The sequence below is a fragment of the Anabrus simplex genome, chromosome 4, assembly GCF_040414725.1.
Source record: "Anabrus simplex isolate iqAnaSimp1 chromosome 4, ASM4041472v1, whole genome shotgun sequence".
Lineage (NCBI taxonomy): Eukaryota > Metazoa > Arthropoda > Insecta > Orthoptera > Tettigoniidae > Anabrus > Anabrus simplex.
In genome coordinates, this window is record NC_090268.1 from 118,631,005 (window position 1) to 118,644,421 (window position 13,417).

At 43.7% G+C, this 13,417-nt stretch overlaps 1 protein-coding gene across 2 annotated transcripts in view; it reads right to left on the reverse strand.

The window, feature by feature from the left end:
• Positions 1–13,417, reverse strand: part of LOC136871678 (rifampicin phosphotransferase) — a 210,305-nt gene that overhangs the window by 170,888 nt on the left and 26,000 nt on the right. For both annotated transcript variants that reach the window (XM_067145175.2, XM_067145176.2), the window contains exon 3: positions 11,662–11,816. In XM_067145175.2, coding sequence (XP_067001276.2) covers positions 11,662–11,816 — 155 coding nt within the window. The remainder of the gene's footprint in view (positions 1–11,661; positions 11,817–13,417) is intronic.

A 13,417-nucleotide genomic window follows, 5' to 3' on the forward strand; every position in this document is an offset into this window, starting at 1 on the left:
GCAGATAGCGAAGAAAGAATTCGAGGACATGGTAAGGTGTGGTACAGCGAGACCTTCTAATAGTCCCTGGTCGTCACCCTTGCACCTTGCACCTAAGCGGGACAACTCATGGCGTCCATGTGGCGATTACCGGGCATTGAACGCAAGAACAATACCCGACCGCTACCCGGTACGACACATAGGAGATTTTTGCCATAACATTGCTGGGTCAACCATTTTCAGTACATTTGACCTTATCAAGGCCTACCAACAGATTCCAATTCACCCCAGTGACATTTGCAAAACAGCCATAACAACCCCTTTTGGGCTGTTTGAATTTCCCTATATGTCGTTTGGGTTACAAAATGCTGGACAAACTTTCCAGCGTTTTATGGATGAGGTCACTAGAGATTTAAACTTCTGTTTCCCGTATATCGACGATATCCTGGTGTTCTCACGGGATGCTGAAGAGCATATGCACCATCTCCGCATACTTTTCCAGAGATTAGCTGATTACGGTGTAGTCATAAATCCATCCAAGTGCGTATTAGGTGCAAGTGAGGTAACCTTCTTGGGCTATCGGCTCTCAAAGGACGGTACAAAACCTCCACCAGAGAGAATCCAGTCTCTCTTGGAATACCCTCTACCGAAGACTGTCCAGGGCCTCCGCCGGTTCCTGGGCATGGTCAACTTCTACAGACGTTTCCTACCACATGCGGCTGAATTGCAGGCGCCGTTGGTGAACGTCCTAGCCAATTCTAAGCTTAAGGGTTCTAAACCTGTCCCCTGGACTCCAGAATTGCAACGTGCTTTCCACGAATGCAAAGAAAGCCTAGCGCAAACCACTCAACTCGCTCATCCATTGCCAGATGCGCCTCTAGGTCTCTTTACCGATGCATCAAATACTCAAGTTGGAGCGTGTTTGCAACAGAAAGTTGGACACCATTGGCAGCCCCTAGCGTTTTTCAGTAAGAAGCTTTCAGCGCGTCAAACAACGTGGCCGGCCTATTACAGGGAACTGTTAGCTGTGTACGAGGCTGTCCAGCATTTCCGCTATATACTGGAAGCACAACACTGCACCATATATACGGACCACAAGCCTCTGCTTTATGCATTTTCTCAACGCAGAGAAAAACTACCCCCAGCCCAACTAAATCAGCTGTCCTTCATATCCCAGTTCACAACTGATATTCAGCATATAAAGGGAGCAGATAACGTTGTCGCCGATACAATGTCTCGTGTTGAAGCCGTCTCACTAGAAGATGACTACGCTGCGCTTGCTCGATCCCAAGCGGACGATGATGAACTCAAAGCCTTATTGCATGGTGGTACGTCGCTGACATTAGAAAAAGTAACCCTTCCGGGCACCACGACTACCATTGTATGCGATACATCAACAGGAAAACCTCGTCCGTTCCTGACACTTCCTTTTTGACGCAAGTTCTTTGACAAGCTCCATAACTTAAGCCACCCAGGTATTCGAGCCACCTCTCGTCTAGTCTCAGATAGATTTGTTTGGCCATCTATTCAGAAAGACATTCGTGGCTGGACTCGTGCTTGTTTGTCCTGTCAACGCAATAAAGTGACGAGGCATAATATATCTCCTTTGGGGAATTTCGGAGCACCCACAGGCCGTTTCAGCCACATTCACTTGGATATTGTTGGTCCACTGCCTGTCTGCAAAGGCTATAATTATATCCTCACTGCTGTTGACAGATTTACTCGCTGGCCAGAGGCTTGGTCGATGCGCAGCATCACTGCCGAAGAAACAGCCGATACGCTAATAAGTGGTTGGATCTCCCGATTTGGTCTCCCAACTCGTATAACTACTGACCAAGGAAGACAATTCGAGTCTACACTCTTTCGCAGACTTATGACACAATTTGGTACAACAAAAATCCGTACAACCAGCTACCACCCATCCGCTAACGGTATGGTGGAGCGTCTTCATAGACAGCTAAAAGCTTCTCTGATGTGTCATAGTGCAACGTGGATAAAAGCCTTATCCCTAGTGTTACTTGGCATGCGTGCGGTTCTAAAGGAAGATCTGAAAGCTTCCCCCGCCGAACTAGTTTTTGGGGAGCCTCTACGCCTCCCTGGAGAAATGGTTACTTCTTCGCCCAGTTCTCCTACTCCACTTGACCCTGCAGATTTTGTAAATCACCTAAGGAAGGTAATGGCCGAACTAAGACCTGTTCCTGCCTCCCGCCATAGTCAAGAGAAAATATTCGTCTTCAAAGACTTGGCAACTGCCTCCCATGTTTTCCTGAGAGTTGATCATGTGAAGCCTCCCTTGCAACCCCCATACTCTGGTCCTTACCCTGTAGTCAGCCGTAATGAGAAGACTTTGACGCTAATGATCGGAAACAAGGAAGTAGTAGTGAGTACAGACCGTGTGAAACCTGCATACATAGAAACAAACCTTGCTGTTCCTACCCATACCAACACACCTGACACATCTGCTACCCCCATTTCATCCAGTCAACCTAGCACTTCTTTTACACCTGACTTACCTGATGCGTCATCACCACCCAGAAAGTACACAACACGATCAGGACGCAGAGTTCGCTTTGCCCGTCCATTCGATTTGTGAACTTTCCTTCTCCGTGTACCCATCTTGATTATGGCGGAGGATCGATTAAAAGCTTTGGAGGAACAAAATAACAACTTGCAGAACCAACTCCAACAACTTATTGCTTTGACGAAGCCTTTGCAAGAGCAGAACGAAGCATTACTAGCCTGGCTCCAGGAGCATGAGTCTACTGGTACCGATGCTACATCTAGCAATGTTGGCCAAGTTGCCAAAATCTCTGCAAAGCTACCACCGTTTTGGTATGACAGACCAACTGTTTGGTTCGCCCAGGTTGAGACTCAATTCAGGCTCGCAGGCATCACGGCCGACCAGACTAAATTCGATAATGTAATTTCACAGCTTGACACCAAGGTCATAGCCGAGGTAGAAGACATTGTCATTAACCCTCCTACCACAGGACGTTACGAAAAACTAAAATCTGAACTAGTCCGTCGTCTTTCCGTATCCGAAGAGCAACGAGTTCGCCAACTTCTTGGCGACGAAGAACTCGGTGATAGGAAACCATCACAATTTTTACGTCACTTAAAGTCATTAGCCGGTAGCTCACTTCATGATGAAAGTATATTAAAACAACTTTTCATGCGTCGACTACCCCAGCACTTGCAGGCTATATTAGCGGCCCAGTTAATGCCTCTAGCTGATATAGCAGAGCTTGCAGACAAGATCTTGGAACTTTCACCTACTGTCACACCACCATATAGCCACTTGGCCGTACATGCTACAGCTGCGCCGAACACTTTAGCTGCCCAGATGGAGGAATTGACACGTAAAGTCGATGCCCTGGCCCGTAACCAGCTCCGAGGCAGGAGTCACAGTAAAAGGAAATCTAAAAGCCGTGACCGTTCCCTTACTCCACAGAGCCGGCTTTGTTGGTACCACAAAAAGTTCCAAGATAAAGCTGTAAAATGTACTAGTCCCTGTTCCTGGCAGGCGGAAAACGGAACGAACAGCCAGTGAAGACGGCAACTGTCTGTTCTACATCAGGCCTCCGTCTATTTATTTTTGATCAGAATACCAAAGCAAAATTTCTGATTGACACCGGATCTGACCTTTGCTGTTTCCCGCGTAAGCTTCTGGGAAGCACTTGCAAAGCTTCTGGGTATGAGATGAGCGCTGCAAACGGTAGTACAATCAGGACATATGGTAGCCTTTCCATGAACCTCAACCTTGGTTTACGTCGTGACTTTCGTTGGCAATTTGTCATTGCTGATGTTAGCACAGCCATCATTGGTTCTGATTTTCTGGCTTACTATAACTTACTCCCTGACTGCCGTAACAGATGCCTCCTCGACGGCACCACCGGCCTACACGTTAAGGCATCTGTAGCCTCTATCGAACAGGCCAGCGTAAAGACTGCTGCAGTATCCACCGACTCAACTTTCAGCATGTTGCTCGCTGAGTTTCAGTCCATTACTCGCCCACCTGGGATCCAACGTGATATTAAACACAATACTGTACATCACATTAGGACAACCGAAGGCCCACCAGTCTCTTGTCGACCTCGTCGTCTAGGACCCCAAAAAATTGCAGATAGCGAAGAAAGAATTCGAGGACATGGTAAGGTGTGGTACAGTGAGACCTTCTAATAGTCCCTGGTCCTCACCCTTGCACCTTGCACCTAAGCGGGACAACTCATGGCGTCCATGTGGCGATTACCGGGCATTGAACGCAAGAACAATACCCGACCGCTACCCGGTACGACACATAGGAGATTTTTGCCATAACATTGCTGGGTCAACCATTTTCAGTACATTTGACCTTATCAAGGCCTACCAACAGATTCCAATTCACCCCAGTGACATTTGCAAAACAGCCATAACAACCCCTTTTGGGCTGTTTGAATTTCCCTATATGTCGTTTGGGTTACGAAATGCTGGACAAACTTTCCAGCGTTTTATGGATGAGGTCACTAGAGATTTAAACTTCTGTTTCCCGTATATCGACGATATCCTGGTGTTCTCACGGGATGCTGAAGAGCATATGCACCATCTCCGCATACTTTTCCAGAGATTAGCTGATTACGGTGTAGTCATAAATCCATCCAAGTGCGTATTAGGTGCAAGTAAGGTAACCTTCTTGGGCTATCGGCTCTCAAAGGACGGTACAAAACCTCCACCAGAGAGAATCCAGTCTCTCTTGGAATACCCTCTACCGAAGACTGTCCAGGGCCTCCGCCGGTTCCTGGGCATGGTCAACTTCTACAGACGTTTCCTACCACATGCGGCTGAATTGCAGGCGCCGTTGGTGAACGTCCTAGCCAATTCTAAGCTTAAGGGTTCTAAACCTGTCCCCCGGACTCCAGAATTGCAACGTGCTTTCCACGAATGCAAAGAAAGCCTAGCTCAAACCACTCAACTCGCTCATCCATTGCCAGATGCGCCTCTAGGTCTCTTTACCGATGCATCAAATACTCAAGTTGGAGCGTGTTTGCAACAGAAAGTTGGACACCATTGGCAGCCCCTAGCGTTTTTCAGTAAGAAGCTTTCAGCGCGTCAAACAACGTGGCCGGCCTATTACAGGGAACTGTTAGCTGTGTACGAGGCTGTCCAGCATTTCCGCTATATACTGGAAGCACAACAATGCACCATATATACGGACCACAAGCCTCTGCTTTATGCATTTTCTCAACGCAGAGAAAAACTACCCCCAGCCCAACTAAATCAGCTGTCCTTCATATCCCAGTTCACAACTGATATTCAGCATATAAAGGGAGCAGATAACGTTGTCGCTGATACAATGTCTCGTGTTGAAGCCATCTCACTAGAAGATGACTACGCTGCGCGGGCTCGATCCCAAGCGGACGATGACGAACTCAAAGCCTTATTGCATGGTGGTACGTCGCTGACATTAGAAAAAGTAACCCTTCCGGGCACCACGACTACCATTGTATGCGATACATCAACAGGAAAACCTCGTCCGTTCCTGACACTTCCTTTTTGACGCAAGTTCTTTGACAAGCTCCATAACTTAAGCCACCCAGGTATTCGAGCCACCTCTCGTCTAGTCTCAGATAGATTTGTTTGGCCATCTATTCAGAAAGACACTCATGCCTGGACTCGTGCTTGTTTGTCCTGTCAACGCAATAAAGTGACGAGGCATAATATATCTCCTTTGGGGAATTTCGGAGCATCCACAGGCCGTTTCAGCCACATTCACTTGGATATTGTTGGTCCACTGCCTGTCTGCGAAGGCTATAATTATATCCTCACTGCTGTTGACAGATTTACTCGCTGGCCAGAGGCATGGCCGATGCGCAGCATCACTGCTGAAGAAACAGCCGATACGCTAATAAGTGGTTGGATCTCCCGATTTGGTCTCCCAACTCGTATAACTACTGACCAAGGAAGACAATTCGAGTCTACACTCTTTCGCAGACTTATGACACAATTTGGTACAACAAAAATCCGTACAACCAGCTACCACCCATCCGCTAACGGTATGGTGGAGCGTCTTCATAGACAGCTAAAAGCTTCTCTGATGTGTCATAGTGCAACGTGGATAAAAGCCTTATCCCTAGTGTTACTTGGCATGCGTGCGGTTCTAAAGGAAGATCTGAAAGCTTCCCCCGCCGAACTAGTTTTTGGGGAGCCTCTACGCCTCCCTGGAGAAATGGTTACTTCTTCGCCCAGTTCTCCTACTCCACTTGACCCTGCGGATTTTGTAAATTACCTAAGGAAGGTAATGGCCGAACTAAGACCTGTTCCTGCCTCCCGCCATAGTCAAGAGAAAATATTCGTCTTCAAAGACTTGGCAACTGCCTCCCATGTTTTCCTGAGAGTTGATCATGTGAAGCCTCCCTTGCAACCCCCATACTCTGGTCCTTACCCTGTAGTCAGCCGTAATGAGAAGACTTTGACGCTAATGATCGGAAACAAGGAAGTAGTAGTGAGTACAGACCGTGTGAAACCTGCATACATAGAAACAAACCTTGCTGTTCCTACCCATACCAACACACCTGACACATCTGCTACCCCCATTTCATCCAGTCAACCTAGCACTTCTTTTACACCTGACTTACCTGATGCGTCATCACCACCCAGAAAGTACACAACACGATCAGGACGCAGAGTTCGCTTTGCCCGTCCATTCGATTTGTGAACTTTCCTTCTCCGTGGGGGGGTGATGTGGTGGCATCAGGAAGAATGAACTCGCCCCACATACAGAACGCACCCTTGTGCACGTCGGGGTCACCATTTATGGAGTCTTGGTTGTAGACAGCTCCACGTCGTTCATAAATAAACCAGTCCTCATGGATAATAAGATTTATTTACACCACACACAGTTTTAGTACGCCTATGCATGTGAGATAGGTTACACTGATTACACCAACAAGACACAAACAGGCGTGATGCTCATGCTCACTCCACGCAGCCGAATGACGCTAGTTTTGCAAGCTATACCCTGATGCAATGTTGCATCGTGCACAAGGGTGCGTTCTGTATGTGGGGCGAGTTCATTCTTCCTGATGCCGCCACAACACGTTTTGGCTTATCCCTAGACACTTGACCGTTTCAGAGAAAATGACAGTCAATGTTTCCGACATGCTTTATATCATGTGCCTATTAATGCATAACAAGTTCAGCTGATGTTGTGGCGCAGGGGCTTTGACAGTGGTTTCACAATTTTGTGCCCCATATTCAAATGATACAGATGTTGATTCCTATACGGAAACTGAAATATTTGTCCCGAATGAGTGAATTTATAATACCAATATAAATACCCAGTGGGCAACCACTGCAATCAGCCTCCCGAGTATTGACGGGTAAACCATAGACTTAACTGACATGAGGAAATGCGTGTCAGGCACCGACCATCTAGTGCATAACAAAGTTTCAATGCGAAGATCCATCGTAGGCCTAACAAACAAGTGGTAGCATCTTTGAATTGCTTTCAACAACCAAACAGACCTCAGATGGAGATAAAAAATAATATCGAAATTGACAAAGTCTTCAAGCAGATCTGGCAGGTATGACGGCCAACATGGCTCCGATGAAAGACAGATATGTCCAAAGAACAATGTAAGAATTGGGACTATAAATATTTTGACCTTGACAGGAAAAATTGAAGAACTTATCGATATGATGAAGAGGAAAAATCTATCCATATTGGGAATGAGTGAAACAAAATGGAGAAAGGCAGGTAGCAAGATTCTCAGAGATGGCTACAAATTAGTATGGAGTGGACGCGAGGAAGAGGCCAAAAATGGTGTCGCTTTCCTGATAACAAAAGGCATGGATCCCATTACTGAAGTATCCTATAAGAATGATACAATCATCAAATTATCCATGACCGGGTGAGTTGGTCATGCGGTTAGGGGCGCGCAGCTGTGAGCTCGCATCTGGGAGATAGTGGGTTCGAATCCCACTGTCGGCAACCCTGAAAATGCTTTTCCGTAGTTTCCCATTTTCACACCAGGTAAATGCTGGGGCTGTACCTTAATTAAGGCCACAGCTGTTTCCTTCCCATTCCTAGGCCTTTCCTCTCCCATCGTTGCCATAAGATCTATCTATGTTGGTGTGACGTAAAGCAAAATAGCAAAAAAAAATATATATATATCTTTGCAACTGGAGTCCACAAATTACACGGTAGTGCAGGTATATGCACCGCAGGTTGGATGTCATGCTCAAGAGAAGGAACAATTCCGTCAAGATCTAGAAGATATAATTGATGAGGAAAATGTCATCATCATCATTGAGGACTTAAATGCACAAGTTGGGACAGACAGACTTGGTTATGAGGAAATCATTGGACCACATGGGTTTGGGAATATAAATGCAGAAGGTGAACAACTGCTTGATTTATGCAGAAGAAGTGGATTGATCATCAAAAATACCTTCTTCCAAAAACAAGACAGCCACAAGATAACAAGATATAGCTGGGATGGAAAACATAAGACCCTCATCAACTATATCATCACTAACAAAGGAGGAGGGAAATATATAACTGATGTCAAATTTATCCCCAGTGAGAGTATGGACAGTGATCATAGATTATTGACTGCAGACCTGAATCATGTGGCTAACACAACCCCGAAAAAAAGAAAAAGAAAAAGAAAACATAAAGTGAAGACTTGGAAATTAGAAGAAGCCAAGCCGAAGGAAGAATATAATGATACAGAGACACTTACCAAAAGGGGAAATGAATACAGTAGAAGAAGAATGGAAATTTTTTAAAGGTACTTTGGTGGGTGAAGCTAAAGACCTATGTGGAGTAACAGGTTCGACCATGAAAGAAAAAGAGACGCCTTGGTGGAATGACAGAGTCAGATTGGCTATAGAAGAGAGAAAGTTGGCAAAAAAAGGTGCCAGACAAAGAAAAGCAAAGAGATGCACAAGATCCAGGTGGCCAAGAAATGACTAAACTACAGGAACTCTACAGTGCAAAAAACGTACAGCTAAGAGGATAGTAAGAGAAGATAAAGAGAAAAAATGGAATGAGTTTGTGGAAAAGTTGGAAGAGGACAGGAGAGGAAACAAGAAACTTCTTTACAGAGTAATTAAAAACAAGCAAAACAACCTAGAAGACATCAAGGTAATAGAGCAGGACAATGGATCAGTTGTATGAGGGGAAGATGGAATCAGGAGAGAATTCAAGACCTTCTTTGACAAGCTCCTGAATGGAGAGGCATCAAATGTAATTCAAAACAGAGAAGAATCTGGAAAAAGTAAAAAGCCCAGTAAAAATATGGAGCCACCAATCACATGGCTGGAGATAGAGAAGAGCCTTAAAAGTATGAAGAAAGGGAAAGCTGCTGGAATAGATGAGTTAAGTGTGGACATGTTGAGAGTAGGAGGAACAGCAGCAATCCAATGCCTATATAGACTCCTAAATGCAGGATGGCAGCAAAATTTTGTAGTAATAGAGTGCTTCCAGTAGAAAAAACATGTGATATTTTGCACAATAACGATTCAGGTGATGATCTGATAGTTTCAGATAGTAAAAGTGAGTGTGATTAAGTAAGCAGTGAAAGCGCTGGACAGGTGAATAGTAATCTGGACAGGAACAATGATCCTGAGTCTCCTTTCTATTGCCCATAGGCTCCATTTGATGTACGCAGGGGTGTAAATAAAAACATTGAGGAAAACGATGTTATGTCTTTTGTAAATATCTTTTCCAATAACAATTTCTTTACCATGTGCTAACCTAGAACTCAGCTGTCAAGTAGGTGGTTTTAAAAAAAATGGCTGGGCTCCAGCAGTGGCAAGCTGCAGCTGGTAGTGAAAGTGTTAATAAAATTCTCTTTTCTCTCCACATGTAATTCTATTGTAATTAAGTTATTTCTTTTTCAGGAATAATACTGTTACCTTATGTTGTCTTTTTACAGATAGTATATAAATTTATTACTCAAAATTAGTTTCGGCATACTGAAGAACCGAACAGTTAAAAAAGAAAAAGTTTTAATTAAAGCTGTCGGGTGAACAAATGTGTCACCAAATATGCAAACATTGTAAAACATGGAGGAATGACTTTTTCTGTCCTTCAATAAACTGACTATGGTACCTTGATGAGTTAAAATCCAGGATCCAATGACCAAACTCTTCCACTCATCCACAGCAGGAAGTTAGATATGAGAAGTACGAGGGATGTTCTATATTGTTTTACACTTTATTTTTTGTACATCCAGGTATGGTTCACATTTCACTTTTTAAGGTGGTGACAAGTAACTAGTGTCTTGTTCCACTGTTTAGTAGCAGCACACGTACAGAGGCCAATGAATGCACTCGTCATACCCATTTCATAACAACACTATCAGCGTAGGAGCAGACAGCATGGAAAGCAACCGTTAGGGACAGCTGTAGGACTTGGTTTCTATCGAAAGAAGGCGTGACCACTGCAGAAATTCATCAGCGCTTGGTGGCAGTCTGTGGAGAACATGCGCTGCCACAGAAAACAGTTTATAACTGGGTGGAAGGTTGGAAAACAGTGCGCACATCGGTAGACAAGGGAACCAGTTCTGGAGGAATGAGACAGTATCAACACCAGCGAACATTGCCCGGGTCAAACAGGCCATCCAAGGAAACAAATGCATCACATTTAAGGAAATGGAGGCAGCCACGGGAATTAGCCAAAACACCCTGCAGTGGATCATGCACAGCCACTTACAGCTGGGGAAGGTGTCATCCATGTGGGTGCCTAGACTCTTGTCTGCAGATGAAAAGCAGAGGCATGTGGATGTGTGCAGAGAACTTTTGCAATGCCAAGATCAAGATCCAGCTGACTTCATGCCTAGCCTTGTGACTGGTGATAAGACATGGCTCCATTACCATGAGCCACAAACGAAACAACAATCGATGCAATGGAAGCATAGGGGCTGTCCACCGCCAAAGAAATGTGATTATCACCTGTTCGGGAACATGAATAAACCTCTGCGTGGTCGCTATTTTGCGGATTTTGCAGAACTGGACACAGCTGTCAAGGCATGGGTACGCAGCACTCTGAAAGAATGGTTTCAGGAAGGTCTGGAAAGACTGACACATTGATGGCAAAAGTGCATACAGTTACAAGGAGATTATGTTGAGAAGGTGGACTTAACAATTGGTGATGTGTAGTGTACTTCATTTGGGTAGAAAAAATAAAGTGTAAAACAATATAGTATGCCTTTTGTATATGAAGGAGAGGCCGTAAAAACACAGGAGAGAGAAACGTTTACACCACTAGTAAATGAAAAGATACACAAGACAAATACAAAAGAAACCCAATACATTTAATACATAAGTAATTTACTGGCTTTGGTGGTGGGGTCATGTGAGGCGAATGGAGGAGGATAGGTTACCTAGGAGAGTAATGGACTCTGTTATGGAGGGTAAGAGAAGTAGAAGGAGACCAAGACAATGATGGTTAGACTCAATTTTTAACGATTTTAAGATAAGAGGTATAGAACTAAATGAGGCCACAGCACTAGTTGCAAATAAAGGATTGTGGCAACGTTTAGTAAATTCACAGAGGCTTCCAGACTGAATGCTAAAAGGCATAACAGTCTATAATTATAATGTATGTATGTATTTACAGGGAACAACAAAGCAAATGACACAAAGCCTGAAAGTTTATAATCTGTAAAGTCTGAAAGGAGTACTGTATATAGATCTTACTTCTTCTTTACGGAGCTTTTGAAGTTTTTCCAGTTCCTTGTCTTCTTGAGTTGGAAGTATGTGCCACAATTCATCAGGAACTTCCTTCTTACTACTCCATTTCTGCCTTTGGAGGGTCATATATGCCCACCATTTCTTCAAAGTGAAGTTCCAATCTAAGCGAAAGTAAAGAACATGCATTTATGTTTGACTTCAGACTGTAACTACAATGTACTAAGTATGAACTTAGAGAACCTGGTAGCACATTAAACAATACAGAAACTTACAATTAATTTGACATAATTAAACAGTATTAAACAGGAAATGCAATAAGACAAGATTCACATTATTTTATGATCACTTTTTGAAGCAACTTGTATTTTCTGGAAAAATATTTCAAGACAACTCCAAGTAATATATTCCAATTTTCAATTCCTCAATTTAAAAATTAATATTTGGCATAATTTGTCTTCAGCACTCTTCCCTTTACCTGAAGTAAATTATCACTCCTATTTATATAACAGGATTTTTCTGGCTGGCTGTTCAACTCTTGCCATGTTTGCTTGTACAGTTCGTGCAAGTTATTCTTGAGCCCTCATTTCCCTAGTGCCAGACTGGCAGTGTTTGATAAACTTTGTAATCAAAGCTGACAACTTCAGTGGCAACAGCCACCACAGCAGTCCAAGCAGCACAGTGCAGAATATTGTCTGAGTTTACAAGTAGATTATGGCAACTAGAGAAATAGGCCTACTATATTTTTATTTAATTATTTATTCTTAACACTGATCTTCCTTCACGTAAGTGCAATTTAAATGCCACAGAACTAGCTTCAGATAAAACATAGATAATGTTTAGAGAAAACATCATGGGATATATAACAGCTGCTAATGTATGAAAGCACACTGTCGATGCTTTTTTCTTCTGTCACTCGCATGGGTTGGGAGGGCTATTGAAAGTACACCTAAGAACTTAAAGACAATTATTGGAGATGATATGGTGTCATGGAAATTGTCATGAACGAATTAATTATCAATGTGTCAGAAAATATACAAGTGGCAAGTATTCCTCCGTAGACTTGCAACTGGACAGCAGTGAATGTTTTGCAACTTAAAATGTTCCATACAAACTGCTATAATTAGTAATTATGGTGCAAAAAAATGGGTGTTTACAAAAATATATTTTGAATCCTCCATCTTGTATGTCAATATGACAAATGCTGTTATTGTTGGTTCCATTGCCGGTTGGTTTGCTGCACAGTAGGAAGCGACGTGGGAATACAACCCACCACTCCCCGCAGCCTGTTCTGTGAGAGCTCAAGAAAACGTGTGCAGGTAGTACACAATATATGGGCCGTTGCTCTTAGATGTTAGGCCCCTTTAAACAACAAGCATCAGCGTACACAATATGAGCATTATAATTATAAGAATCATAGAGGTTCGTTTTCCTTCTAGCTTCCAGTAATGCCCACCTTATCTTTGTTGTAACACTACTTTTAACAGTGTAAGTAATGGAAAGGAACAAATAACTGAGAGAACCCCCTGTGGGTGTGGGATGCTGACAAAGAATACACCCACGGTATATCCTGCCTGTTGTAAGAGGCGAATAAAAGGGGCGACCAAGGGATGACTGAAATGGAACCATGAGAATACTTGTGATTTGTACCATCACATGAGGAACACCACGGGTCACGTTTACTTACGAGTAGTACCACAATGTTAGGTGCACAATAGTTTTGTGATTAGTACCAAACGTGGGGGAATTCACTATGGGTTTACAG